The sequence below is a fragment of the Oncorhynchus kisutch genome, linkage group LG15, assembly GCF_002021735.2.
Source record: "Oncorhynchus kisutch isolate 150728-3 linkage group LG15, Okis_V2, whole genome shotgun sequence".
Classification (NCBI taxonomy): Eukaryota; Metazoa; Chordata; class Actinopteri; order Salmoniformes; family Salmonidae; genus Oncorhynchus; species Oncorhynchus kisutch.
In genome coordinates, this window is record NC_034188.2 from 90,451,013 (window position 1) to 90,466,326 (window position 15,314).

Genomic DNA, 15,314 nt, shown 5'->3' on the forward strand with positions numbered 1-15,314 from the left:
TACTTCCATCACTCCAGTATCTACCTCCATCACTCCAGTATCTACCTCCACCACTCCAGTATCTACTTCCATCACTCCAGTATCTACTTCCATCACTCCAGTATCTACCTCCATCACTCCAGTATCTACCTCCATCACTCCAGTATCTACCTCCATCACGCCAGGACCTACCTCCATCACGCCAGGATCTACCTCCATCACGCCAGGATCTACCTCCATCACGCCAGGATCTACCTCCATCACGCCAGGATCTACCTCCATCACGCCAGGATCTACCTCCATCACGCCAGTATCTACCTCCATCACTCCAGTATCTACCTCCATCACTCCAGTATCTACCTCCATCACTCCAGTATCTACCTCCATCACTCCAGTATCTACCTCCATCACTCCAGTATCTACCTCATCACTCCAGTATCTACCTCCATCACCCCAGTATCCCTGTACATACAGTATCTACCTCCATCACTCCAGTATCTACCTCCATCACTCCAGAATCTACCTCCATCACTCCAGTATCTACCTCCATCACTCCAGTATCTACCTCCATCACTCCAGTATCTACCTCCATCACTCCAGTATCCCTGTACATACAGTATCTACCTCCATCACTCCAGAATCTACCTCCATCACTCCAGTATCTACCTCCATCACTCCAGTATCTACCTCCATCACTCCAGTATCTACCTCCATCACTCCAGTATCTACCTCCATCACTCCAGTATCTACCTCCATCACTCCAGTATCTACCTCCATCACTCCAGTATCTACCTCCATCACTCCAGTATCCCTGTACATACAGTATCTACCTCCATCACTCCAGAATCTACCTCAATCACTCCAGAATCTACCTCAATCACTCCAGAATCTACCTCCATCACTCCAGTATGTACCTCCATCACTCCAGTATCCCTGTACATACAGTATCTACCTCCATCACTCCAGTATCTACCTCCATCACTCCAGTATCTACCTCCATCACTCCAGTATCTACCTCCATCACTCCAGTATCTACCTCCATCACCCCAGTATCCCTGTACATACAGTATCTACCTCCATCACTCCAGTATCTACCTCCATCACTCCAGTATCTACCTCCATCACTCCAGAATCTACCTCCATCACTCCAGTATCTACCTCCATCACTCCAGTATCTACCTCCATCACTCCAGTATCTACCTCCATCACTCCAGTATCCCTGTACATACAGTATCTACCTCCATCACTCCAGAATCTACCTCCATCACTCCAGTATCTACCTCCATCACTCCAGTATCTACCTCCATCACTCCAGTATCTACCTCCATCACTCCAGTATCTACCTCCATCACTCCAGTATCTACCTCCATCACTCAATACCTCCATCACTCCAGTATCCCTGTACATACAGTATCTACCTCCATCACTCCAGAATCTACCTCAATCACTCCAGAATCTACCTCAATCACTCCAGAATCTACCTCCATCACTCCAGTATGTACCTCCATCACTCCAGTATCCCTGTACATACAGTATCTACCTCCATCACTCCAGAATCTACCTCCATCACTCCAGTATCTACCTCCATCACTCAGTATCTACCTCCATCACTCCAGTATCTACCTCCATCACTCCAGTATCTACCTCCATCACTCCAGTATCCCTGTACATACAGTATCTACCTCCATCACTCCAGTATCCCTGTACATACAGTATCTACCTCCATCACTCCAGTATCTACCTCCATCACTCCAGTATCTACCTCCATCACTCCAGTATCTACCTCCATCACTCCAGTATCTACCTCCATCACTCCAGTATCTACCTCCATCACCCCAGTATCCCTGTACATACAGTATCTACCTCCATCACTCCAGTATCTACCTCCATCACTCCAGTATCTACCTCCATCACTCCAGTATCTACCTCCATCACTCCAGTATCTACCTCCATCACTCCAGTATCTACCTCCATGACTCCAGTATCCCAGTACATTATAAATATGTTATTGGACACTAATTTAGCTTCTTACTTTCTGGCGTTATTCTTATATCTTATTTTTATTTATTGTTTTTTATTCTTAATGTTTTTGCTCTACCTTGTTATTTTGTAGTGCCACATTGATATTGATCACTGTTGTGTCGGATTGTGAGTTTGCAAGAAAGGCATCACTGTACTTGTGAATGTGACATTAAAACAAATCTGTGTTGAACGACCAAGAAAAACCTTGATTTGAGACAGAATCTCTATGACCCCTGGTCCTCACTGCCACCCCTGTTTTAATGGTCATGATAGAACACCATAGTGGTTTATGGCCATTGATTTTGGCTGAGTTGATCTGGGAGCTTGTGGATGATAATGTGACAGAATGGATCAGCTGCGTGTCTTGACTGATGGAGTGGAGGGAGGGAGGGAGGGAGGGAGAGAGGGAGGGAGGGTTGAGACGAGAGAGAGGACTGGCAGGTAGCCAAGCAGTTAAGAGCATTGGGCCAGTAACCGAAAAGGTCACTGGTTTGAATCCCCGAGCAGACTAGGTGAACAATCTGTCGATGTGCCCTTGACCAAGACCACTTAACCCTAATTGCTCCTGTATGTTGCTCTAGATAAGAGCATCTGATCAATGTAAAATGACTGCTCTTGTTCCTGTGGTAGACTGTACACCCTCAGAGGAAGAGTGTGTGTGTATGTGTGTGTGTGTGTGTGTGTGTAAATTGTTGGCAAAAGGTAACAGCGACAGCTGTGATGTACAGTTGGCCATTCCTCGCTTCACTAGCACAATCCCCCCCGACTAGAAGGTGACACACAGGAAGAGAGGAGTGATGGAGTAACAACAACGAAAACAGCAGGGAGAAACCCAGGTGAGAAAAGGTCATAGCCTGGTCCCAGATCTGTTGTCTCCATCTATAGCCTGGTCCCAGATCTGTTGTCTCCATCTATATATAGCCTGGTCCCAGATCTGTTGTCTCCATCTATAGCCTGGTCCCAGATCTGTTGTCTCCATCTATGGCCTGGTCCCAGATCTGTTGTCTCCTTCTATAGCCTGGTCCCAGATCTGTTGTCTCCTTCTATAGCCTGGTCCCAGATCTGTTGTCTCCTTCTCTAGCCTGGTCCCAGATCTGTTGTCTCCTTCTCTAGCCTGGTCCCAGATCTGTTGTCTCCTTCTATAGCCTGGTCCCAGATCTGTTTGTGCTCTTGCCAACTCCATTACTCATTGTAAAAGCCCTACATGTTTGGCATGATAGCACAACACCCTTCTCCTCCTGTGCTGTGTGACACCAAGCCCCTCCCTCCTCCTGTGCTGTGTGACAACAAGCCCCTCCCTCCTCCTGTGCTGTGTGACACCAAGCCCCTCCCTCCTCCTGTGCTGTGTGACACCAAGCCCCTCCCTCCTCCTGTGCTGTGTGACACCAAGCCCCTCCCTCCTCCTGTGCTGTGTGACACCAAGCCCCTCCTTCCTCCTGTGCTGTGTGACACCAAGCCCCGCCCTCCCCTCCCTCCTCCTTCCCCCTGCCAATCACAATAAAGATAACAGATAACTTCTCTCTGACAACAAGCGGTTTAAACTCGCATATTTGCATTTGAGGTTTGGTCCAACAGAATCAGTCATATGGAGACTGAAACACATTAAGAGACATTGTTTGACTGTAATAGGAGGAGAATATGACCTTCTCTAACGATCCCCTTTTTATGTCTCAACTCCCAAAATGTAGAACAGAGCAGACCTTAGCAAAATGAGAATATCAACGAACATGCTGTGGAAAAATTAACGGTCCGTTCCTGTCGCGCGTGGCATCAAGGTTGCATTTCACCCACCGATTTATGTGCTAAGCGGTCTAGTCTGGCGATGGGCATAAAAATAAAAAAGACGCATTTATATAAGGAGACGACAACTCGTTTCTCATTCTGAGAAATAAGCATCTTATTAGGCCCCTGGATTTCAACATCTAAACAACTATGAACAGGCTGTGTTGCTCAAACCGTTTGGAGACAGGACATGTGTACTCATAACAGTTAAGACTGTTACCGACCTCGTTAGCATGCAAATAGATTCAAATCGGCTAGACTTGAAGTATAAAAAGAGGAGCTGGCTAACTCACGAGCACGTGGGCTTGTGCTCGACAGATTATTCACGAGACCTGTGTTAATGTTCTAGAGCGCCTGCAACCAGAAGTTGGACATTAATAGTGGTGGTGCATTATGGGTCTGGTTAATATGTTTTATTCATTGTATAAAAAGCTGGTAAACTATTTTAATAAAATAGTTTAATTATTAGAGGGTATTGTGGTTGTGGAAGGCTTATATTTAGCCTAGGTATACATTTACAAGCCCTGAATTCATTAGATGATCCCTGACGCTTTGAAATGCAGAGTGTTGGCCTTTAATTGTGCACCAATGATTATTTAAGACTACGGTAACATGCACACAATAATGTGATTATTGTGGATAGTCAGATTAATGTAATAGTTCATTTTAAAATGTTTACACTCTTTGCAAGAAGAACGATTAACCCTAATAATCCTGTTTACACGGACACATCTGAAATCAGGCTACCTGATGGGACTTGGATAAATGCAGAAAATTACCAAAGCAAAATAAATGTTCTACCACAGCGACCATGTTATTTTTGGGAGGCATATTTTATTCTGAATTCAGACATATAAAGTTTGGATGTGAAAACTACTTTGAGACGCATTCAGTTGTTCCGAACTCACTTCCCTTAAAGCTGAAAAGGAAGGCTGGTGCACATGGGCTGATTAAACACGCCCGCCGTGACTCTGGTCAAACACGCCCGCCGTGACTCTGATCAAACACGCCCGCCGTGACTCTGGTCAAACACGCCCGCCGTGACTCTGGTCAAACACGCCCGCCGTGACTCTGGTCAAATACACCGCCGTGACTCTGGTCAAACACGCAGCCGAGACTCTGATCAAATACTGTGACTCTGATCAAATACCCGCCGTGACTCTGATCAAATAAGCAGCCGTGACTCTGATCAAATACGCCGCCGTGACTCTGGTCAAACACGCCGCCGTGACTCTGGTCAAACACGCCGCCGAGACTCTGGTCAAACACGCCGCCGTGACTCTGGTCAAACACGCCCGCCGTGACTCTGATCAAACACGCCCGCCGTGACTCTGATCAACACGCCCGCCGTGATCTGCAACTCGCCCGCCGTGACTCTGATCAACACGCCCGCGTGACTCTGATCAAACACGCCCGCCGTGACTCTGATCAAACACGCCCGCCGTGACTCTGATCAAACACGCCGCGTGACTCTGATCAAACACAGCCCGCCGTGACTCTGATCAAACACGCCCGCCGTGACTCTGATCAAACCACGCCGCCGTGACTCTGATCAAACACGCCCGCCGTGACTCTGATTCAAACACGCCCGCCGTGACTCTGATCAAACACGCCCGCCGTGACTCTGATCAAACACGCCCGCCGTGACTCTGATCAAACACGCCGCCGTGACTCTGATCAACACGCCCGCCGTGACTCTGATCAAACACGCCCGCCGTGACTCTGATCAAACACCGCCCGCCGTGACTCTGATCAAACACGCCCGCCGTGACTCTGATCAAACACGCCCGCCGTGACTCTGATCAAACACGCCCGCCGTGACTCTGATCAAACACGCCCGCCGTGACTCTGATCAAACACGCCCGCCGTGACTCTGATCAAACACGCCCGCCGTGACTCTGATCAAACACGCCCGCCGTGACTCTGATCAAACACGCCCGCCGTGACTCTGATCAAACACGCCCGCCGTGACTCTGATCAAACACGCCCGCCGTGACTCTGAATCAAACACGCCGCCGTGACTCTGATCAACACACGCCCGCCGTGACTCTGATCAAACACGCCCGCCGTGACTCTGATCAAACACGCCCGCCGTGACTCTGATCAAACACGCCCGCCGTGACTCTGATCAAACACGCCCGCCGTGACTCTGATCAAACACGCCCGCCGTGACTCTGATCAAACACGCCCGCCGTGACTCTGATCAAACACGCCCGCCGTGACTCTGATCAAACACGCCCGCCGTGACTCTGATCAAACACGCCCGCCGTGACTCTGATCAAACACGCCCGCCGTGACTCTGATCAAACACGCCCGCCGTGACTCTGATCAAACACGCCCGCCGTGACTCTGATCAAACACGCCCGCCGTGACTCTGATCAACACGCCCGCCGTGACTCTGATCAAACACGCCCGCCGTGACTCTGATCAAACACGCCCGGACTCTGATCAAACACGCCCGCCTTGACTCTGATCAAACACGCCCGCCGTGACTCTGATCAACACGCCCGCCGTGACTCTGATCAAACACGCCCGCCGTGACTCTGAATCAACACGCCCGCCGTGACTCTGATCAAACACGCCCGCCGTGACTCTGATCAAACACGCCCGCCGTGACTCTGATCAAACACGCCCGCCGTGACTCTGATCAACACGCCCGCCGTGACTCTGATCAAACACGCCCGCCGTGACTCTGATCAAACACGCCCGCCGTGACTCTGATCAAACACGCCCGCCGTGACTCTGATCAAACACGCCCGCCGTGACTCTGATCAAACACGCCCGCCGTGACTCTGATCAAACACGCCCGCCGTGACTCTGATCAAACACGCCCGCCGTGACTCTGATCAAACACGCCCGCCGTGACTCTGATCAACACGCCCGCCGTGACTCTGATCAAACACGCCCGCCGTGACTCTGATCAAACACGCCCGCCGTGACTCTGATCAAACACGCCCCGCCGTGACTCTGATCAAAACACGCCCGCCGTGACTCTGATCAAACACGCCCGCCGTGACTCTGATCAAACACGCCCGCCGTGACTCTGATCAAACACGCCCGCCGTGACTCTGATCAAACACGCCCGCCGTGACTCTGATCAAACACGCCCGCCGTGACTCTGATCAAACACGCCCGCCGTGACTCTGATCAAACACGCCCGCCGTGACTCTGATCAAACACGCCCGCCGTGACTCTGATCAAACACGCCCGCCGTGACTCTGATCAAACACGCCCGCCGTGACTCTGATCAAACACGCCCGCCGTGACTCTGATCAAACACGCCCGCCGTGACTCTGATCAAACACGCCCGCCGTGACTCTGATCAAACACGCCCGCCGTGACTCTGATCAAACACGCCCGCCGTGACTCTGATCAAACACGCCCGCCGTGACTCTGATCAAACACGCCCGCCGTGACTCTGATCAAACACGCCCGCCGTGACTCTGATCAAACACGCCCGCCGTGACTCTGATCAAACACGCCCCGCCGTGACTCTGATCAAACACGCCCGCCGTGACTCTGATCAAACACGCCCGCCGTGACTCTGATCAAACACGCCGCCGTGACTCTGATCAACACGCCCGCCGTGACTCTGATCAACACGCCCGCCGTGACTCCTGATCAAACACGCCCGCCGTGACTCTGATCAAACACGCCCCGTACTCTGATCAACCCCCTCTGATCAAACACGCCCGCCGTGACTCTGATCAAACACGCCCGCCGTGACTCTGATCAAACACGCCCGCCGTGACTCTGATCAAACACGCCCGCCGTGACTCTGATCAAACACGCCCGCCGTGACTCTGATCAACACGCCCCGCCGTGACTCTGATCAAAACACGCCCGCCGTGACTCTGATCAAACACGCCCCGCCGTGACTCTGATCAACACGCCCAGCCGGCTCTGATCAACAGCCCCGCCGTGACTCTGATCAAACACTCCCGCCGTGACTCTGATCAAACACGCCCGCCGTGACTCGATCACAAAAACACGCCCGCCGTGACTCTGATCAAACACGCCGCCGTGACTCTGATCAAACACGCCCTGCCGTGACTCTGATCAAACACGCCGCCGTGATCGGATCAACACGCCCGCCGTGACTCTATCAAACACGCCGCCGTGACTCTGATCAAACACGCCCGCCGTGACTCTGATCAAAACACGCCCGCCGTGACTCTGATCAAACACGCCCGCCGTGACTCTGATCAAACAACGCCCGCCGTGACTCTGATCAACACCGCCCGCCGTGACTCTGATCAAACACGCCCGCCGGGACTCTGATCAAACACGCCCGCCGTGACTCTGATCAACACGCCCGCCGTTGACTCTGATCAAACACGCCCGCCGTGACTCTGATCAAACACGCCCCGCCGTGACTCTGATCAACACGCCCCCGTGACTCTGATCAAACACGCCCGCCGTGACTCTGATCAAACACGCCCGCCGTGACTCTGATCAAACACGCCCGCCGTGACTCTGATCAAACACGCCCGCCGTGACTCTGATCAAACACGCCCGCCGTGACTCTGATCAAACACGCCCGCCGTGACTCTGATCAAACACGCCCGCCGTGACTCTGATCAAACACGCCCGCCGTGACTCTGATCAAACACGCCCGCCGTGACTCTGATCAAACACGCCCGCCGTGACTCTGATCAAACACGTCCGCCGTGACTCTGATCAAACACGCCCGCCGTGACTCTGATCAAACACGCCCGCTGTGACTCTGATTAAATACACCGCTGTGACTCTGATTAAATACACCGCTGTGACTCTGATTAAATACACCGCTGTGACTCTGATTAAATACACCGCCGTGACTCTGATTAAATACACCGCTGTGACTGATTAAATACACCGCTGTGACTCTGATTAAGGGGTTCTCATGTCCTAATAATTTGAAAGGTTTCTCAGAGAACTTGTTGTTTTAATCGCCGTGTGCGCACTTAGATTTTGACCGTAATGCCGGGTTAAGATGAGCAGAGGATGGTGTTTACATGACTAATGCCATACTCAGGGGTAGGGAACTACTATTCTCTATCCCAGGGGTAGGGAACTACTATTCTCTATTCCAGGGGTAGGACCTACTATTCTCTATTCCAGGGGTAGGACCTACTATCTCTATTCCAGGGGTAGGGAACTACTATTCTCTATTCCAGGGGTAGGGCACTACTATTCTCTATTCCAGGGGTAGGGAACTACTCCTATAGATTTTGACCGTACACCGATTAAGATGAGCAGAGGATGGTGTTTACATGACTATTCTCTATCCCAGGGGTAGGGAACTACTCCTATAGATTTTGACCATACACCGATTAAGACTAATGCCATACTCAGGGGTAGGGAACTACTCCTATAGATTTTGCCATACTCAGCCTTCAGCCATAACCAGTTTCACATCCAGTACTACTGTCCATGTAAACGTACTCATTGTAATGGTAATAACATTGTGTCGTCATCAGCACAGCATTCTTCCTAAGGACAAATTTATGAAGAAGTACAAGTATCCTGATCAAAATCGAATCAGATGTTAATTGGTCACAAGTTTAGCAGATGTTATTTGAGGGTGTAGCGAAATGCAAAATGTATTTTTAGGTTCCCCTTTCTGCAAAATCTGTGTCACCATCGACCCAAGAAGGCATCTTTCTTAACTAATGGCGCGAGACCAAGAGTTCAGATCCCACCAGTTAAAAGGTTGGTTCCCAGAGCGCGAGGTCAGAGTTCAGATCCCACCAGTTAAAAGGTTGGTTCCCAGAGCGCGAGGTCAGGGTTCAGATCCCACCATTCCCTCCATGGACCAAGATTACTCACTTCTCTCCCTCAGGGTTCAGATCCCACCAGTTAAGACATTAGTTTCCAAGGTTACTCACTTCTCTCCCTCAGGGTTCAGATCCCACCAGTTAAGAAATTGGTTTCCAAGGTTACTCACTTCTCTCCCTGCAGCTTGTTGGTCTTCACTATCAGGTCCTGGGTCTGATCCTTGGCTGCCTGTTGAAACACACAGAGACCCATTAACAATTAAAGTTCTTCACAGTCACCTCGGCCGAAAGAAATTAACGAAATACAACAGTAGTTCTTTAGGCTGAAAAAAGAATGCATGTGTCAAGGGCCCGGGTTAAAAGTAGTTCACAATATAGGGAAAGTGATTTACAGTAGCTAGATACCTTCAATCTGTTGGTCATCTCTTAACAGGTGATTTACAGTAGCCTGATATTTATTTTAATTTAACTAGGCAAGTCAGTTAATAAGAACAAATTCTTATTTTGCAATGAAGGCCTACCCCGGGCCAAACCCGGACAATGCTAGGCCTATTGTGCGCCGCCCTATGGGACTCCCAATCAAGGCCAGTTGCGATACAGCCTGGAATCGAACCAGGGCCTGTAGTGACGCCTCTAGCACTGAGGTGCAGTGCCTTACACGGCTGCCCCACTCGGGATGCACCTTCAATAAGATAAAGTTGTCCCCATGTGCAGTTGCAAACCATAATCTGGCTTTTTTATGGCGGTTTTGGAGCAGTGGCTCCTTCCTTGCTGAGCAAGTCTTTCAGGTTATGTCGATATAGGACTTTTTTTTTACTGTGTTTAACTGTGGATATAGATACTTTCGTACCTGTTTTCTCCAGCATCTTCGCAAGGTCCTTTGCTGTTGTTCTGCGATTGATTTGCACCAAAGTACGTTCATCTCTAGGAGACAGAACGCGTCTCCTTCCTGAGCGGTATGGCGGCTGCGTGGTCCCATGGTGTTTATACTTGTGTACTATTGTTTGTACAGATGAACGTGGTACCTTCAGGCATTTGGAAATTGCTCCCAAGGATGAACCAGACTTGTGGAGGTCTACAATGTTTTTTCTGAGGTCTTGGTTGATTTCTTTTGATTTTGCCATGATGTCAAGCAAAGAGGCACTCAGTTTGAAGGTAGGCCTTGAAATACATCCACAAGTACACCTCCAATTGACTCAAATGATGTCAATTAGCCTATCAGAAGCTTCTAAAGCCATGACATCATTTCCTGGAATTATCCAAGCTGTTTAAAGGCACAGTCAACTTAGTGTATGTAAACTTCTGACCCACTGGAATTGTGATACAGTGAATTATAAGTGAAATAATCTGTCTGTAAACAATTGTTGGAGAAATTACTTGTGTCTTGTACAAAGTAGATGTCCTAACCGACTTGCCAAAACTATAGTTTGTTAACAAGAAATTTGTGGAGTGGATGAAAAACAAGTTTTAATGATGCCACCCTAAGTGTATGTAAAATTCCGACTTAAACTGTACCTTCAATCTGCTGGTCATCTCTTCACAACAGGTGCTCATGGCCTGGACGTCCTCGTGCACACTCTCAAGCTCCTAGGAGGAAGCAAAAACATGTCAAAAACAAAACATGTCAAAGCCATTCAATCAGTCTGCAAAGGTTATCAGGGCTTCTGGAATTTAACAAGTAGAATTTAACAAGTAGAATTTAACAAGCAAGTAGCCAAATAACTATTTGTATTACACTGTACCAGTGTTGTAGTACTCGAGTCCAGGACTCTCTGACTCAAGTCTGATTTTCACAACTTGTGACTCGACCATTGGTGATTCGGACTAGTGACTTGTATTTGCACTTGAACTGGATATAAATGGGGGTATTTATGAGTGTGCAGGCTCTATTATCACCCTGCAGCCTACTAAAAGATGGAACTGGATATAAATGGAGGTATTTATGAGTGTGCTCTATTATCACCCTGCAGCCTACTAAAGGATGGAACTGGATATAAATGGGGGTATTTATGAGTGTGCTCTATTATCACACTGCAGCCTACTAAAGGATGGAACTGGATAGGCTACCATGATAAGCAGAATATTAGCAGCGAGGGTTCTGTTCTCTAGCAGTGGGAAGGCCGCACCACACCCCGGCACACTCAGCATACATAAGCTGCCATGATCGTGGGCCGGCAGGCTCCGCTTCCAGTCACAGGCTAAACAGAGTGATTCTCTTTTTGAAAACAACACTAGTGTTGAGTTTAATAGTAAACAGTCCAGCTCCCACAGCCAGTTCTGTCAAGTCTCCCTTTAGTTTTCACTCTGCAACAACAACAAAAACGACACAAATATCAGTGCGCAATTACAAAAAACACAGTAGAGGCAGATATACCATTCATTTATGTCGTAAGTAAGTAGTGAAACACAGATAGAGTAGAACACGTGAGGTGGTGATGAATAGTAAATTACTTGTTTACATTTTTAGAAGAGTTGGAGATATACTGTCATCTGATGGCTACTAGAAACATAATCATAATAAGACCTACCATAAATTAACGGATTCGTGACTCGGACTCGACCATCAGCCATAGGGACTCGTGACTCAAGCACAGGGGACTTCAAACTCGACTAGAGGTTTAGTGACTCGACTACAACACTGCATTGTACTAGCTAGCTAGCTAGCGTGAACTGAAATGCAATGGAATTAACCCTTTTTTTTAAACGCCACCGAAAATTACACTTCCAGGTTTTCTTGAAAATGGCGGCTAACACAACATCTCAGTTTGGTCCCTAACTTTATTTTGAATTTCAAAGGACCAACCCGATCTAATATCAACTAAATCACGTAATTTGAAGAGATGAATAAAGTCAGATTTGACTGATTAAGCCACGCACATATTACTATCTGATTTGACATGAAGTACAACAAAGTGCTTTAAAGGCATATGCATTCAGTTCCCCCTGTAGTCTAAAGTCGAGTTAAACTTTAACTAGCTACCTCTTTGACATCTTTAAATATCCTGGCAAACTCTTCGTTGATGTTCAGGCTCCGTCTCTCGATGTCTCCCCGCAGGTTCCTACGGGTCCGAAGACTGTTCTCTGTGAAGAACACCGACAGAGCCTTCAGAGCTTCCAACATCTCCTACAATTACAAGAGGGATGGTTATCATTGCGACGTTGGCTAACACTGGATCAACTAAAGTTGGCAAATAAATTACACTCCGTTTCTACTACTAAATGTGGTTGCGCTCGCCAGTTTGTAGTCCCTTAAAAACTGAAATGAGTTAGCCATGGCACGTTGATTAAAGCCTATGGAGAAATGAATAGGTTTTTCTGGAGGGTTTTTGGGTAAACACTGTAAATAAGGTCTATGCGATAATAAGTCATAACATTTATGAATTACAAAGCTTTAATGTTCTTGTTTTGACTACATAAATACTTCAAAATTCACGTCAGTCGACGAACAAAACGTATACGTTTTTACCACAGACCTTATTTTAGTCGTTCATAAAGAGCCATGGCGGAGTTAGCCTCCTTTGGTGCTTATACAAAGACGTCAATACTAATGCTCTCTATGGAACAATTAGGAATGAAATATCAAATGAAATGCATTAATCAGTTAGCTTGCTAGATAGAAGATCACAAGTGCTACATATGCGTTCCTCCTAGCTAGCGGTGAGACTTGACCAGTTATTTTCATCAACGAAGGACTCGACATGGTCTTACCTTGTCATTATCTAGCCTGGTCTCTAGAATTTTATTGAGTTTCCTAGACAGTGGGTTATTCTGCTGACAAGGTACATTGCCACTGTTTTGAATTAAAGCGGTTTCAGTTGACATTTCGACTTTATTCTCTGACATTGTAAACAATCTTCTCCACGTCAAACCAGGAAGATGTTTGGTGCGTCGGCAATAAATGTCCGGGTAGATACATAGAACACAAAGGCAAAAAGAGTCCTGCTTTGTGTAGTACATTCCTTATAATTACCAGTAGTATATTTTATTATTCGATTACAGAGTAACAATTTATGTTGTGTGCATGAACCCCTTACAAATTATATAATTCCTATTGGTTATATAGTATGGCGGTCATAAAGAGCATCAAGGTAAACAAAGAAAACACATGGGATTACTTTTTTTTTTAAATAGATCTTCCCAAGAAAGACCAACATAAATAATATTGTGAGGGTGTGAAAACCCACCACAATGACACAGAATAAATTCATTGGATAGCTACACAGTCACAGCTTTTATTGCATTACATTGTAGAGGAATTGGATTGTGTCCTGCTCTGTGTTCACTCTAGACCTCTCAGAGGGAAACAGAGTTATGATTTTCAATGGTCTCTCTCTCTCTCTGTCTCTCTCTCTCTCTCTCTGTCTCTCAGTCTCTGTCTCTCTCTCTCTCTCTCTGTCTCTCTCTCTCTCTCTCTCTGTCTCTCAGTCTCTGTCTCTCTCTCTCTCTGTCTCTCTCTCTCTGTCTCTCTCTCTCTCTCTCTCTCATTAAAAAAAATGTTAGTAATTTAGCAGACGCTCTTACCCAGAGCGACCTACAGTGAGTGCATTCATCTTAAGACAGCTAAATGGGACAACCACATATCAATTGCAGAGAAAGCTAAATTTTCCTCAATAGCGTTGCCATCAGCAGAGTCGGGGGAGGCTGGTTCAGGTTTAATTCATTCATTCTAAAAATAATAATTGGGGGGGGGGGGGGGGGGGTTGAGGAGAGGTGGAGGATTATTTAAGATACTGTTTGAAGAGGGTTTCAGATGTTTTTAGAAGATGGGCAGGGACTCAGGGGGAAGCTGGTTTTGGGAGAGAAGAGCAAAGATTGTGGTGGCGCATGGCCATCCGGGGAGGGGCTGAGTGGTTAGGGTTGTAGGAAAGGGAGACAGAAAAGGAAACACAGTAGTGATCAGAGACCTGGAGGGGGGTTACAATGAGATAAGTAGGAGAACAGAAACCTGGAGGAGGTTACAGTGAGATTAGTAGGAGAACAGAGACCTGGAGGGGAGGGTGGTTACAGTGAGATAAGTAGGAGAACAGCCTCTAGTAAAGATGAGGTCATGCGTATTGCCTGCCTTGTGAGTTGGAGGGGTTTACAGTGAGATTAGTAGGAGAACAGAGACCTGGAGGGGGTCACAGTGAGATTAGTAGGAGAACAGAGACCTGGAGGGGGGTAACAGTGAGATTAGTAGGAGAACAGAGACCTGGAGGGGAGGGTGGTTACAGTGAGATTAGTAGGAGAACAGAGACCTGGAGGGGGTTACCGTGAGATTAGTAGGAGAACAGAGACCTGGAGGGGGGTAACAGTGAGATTAGTAGGAGAACAGAGACCTGGAGGGGAGGGTGGTTACAGTGAGATTAGTAGGAGAACAGAGACCTGGAGGGGGTTACCGTGAGATTAGTAGGAGAACAGAGACCTGGAGGGGAGGGTGGTTACAGTGAGATTAGTAGGAGAACAGCCACTAGTAAAGATGAGGTCATGACTATTGCCTGCCTTGTGAGTTGGAGGTGTTTACAGTGAGATTAGTAGGAGAACAGCCTCTAGTAAAGATGAGGTCATGCGTATTGCCTGCCTTGTGAGTTGGAGAGGAGTAGAAAAGGGTGAGGTGAAAAGAGGCAGGGAGGGGAAAGAGAGAGTTGGAAAGAAGGGCACCTGGTGGGCGAATGATGACAATAATGTTAAGCTTGTGTGGACAAGTGACAGCGACAGCATGGAATTAAAATGAGGCTATGGACAGGTGAGCGAGGGAGGAGAAATGAGTAGACCTGTGCCACCACCGCGACG

The 15,314-nt window shown here is 47.9% G+C and overlaps 1 protein-coding gene across 1 annotated transcript in view; it reads right to left on the reverse strand.

Moving 5' to 3' along the window:
• Positions 1–13,449, reverse strand: part of cog6 (component of oligomeric golgi complex 6) — a 121,432-nt gene extending 107,983 nt beyond the window's left edge. Inside the window, exons 1-4 of the mRNA XM_031791283.1 lie at positions 13,251–13,449; positions 12,523–12,666; positions 11,058–11,129; positions 9,713–9,771 (exon numbers count right to left, since the gene is read on the reverse strand). Of these exons, the coding sequence (XP_031647143.1) occupies positions 9,713–9,771; positions 11,058–11,129; positions 12,523–12,666; positions 13,251–13,385 (410 nt within the window). The 5' untranslated portion in view covers positions 13,386–13,449. The remainder of the gene's footprint in view (positions 1–9,712; positions 9,772–11,057; positions 11,130–12,522; positions 12,667–13,250) is intronic.
• Positions 13,450–15,314: the final 1,865 nt, after the last annotated feature.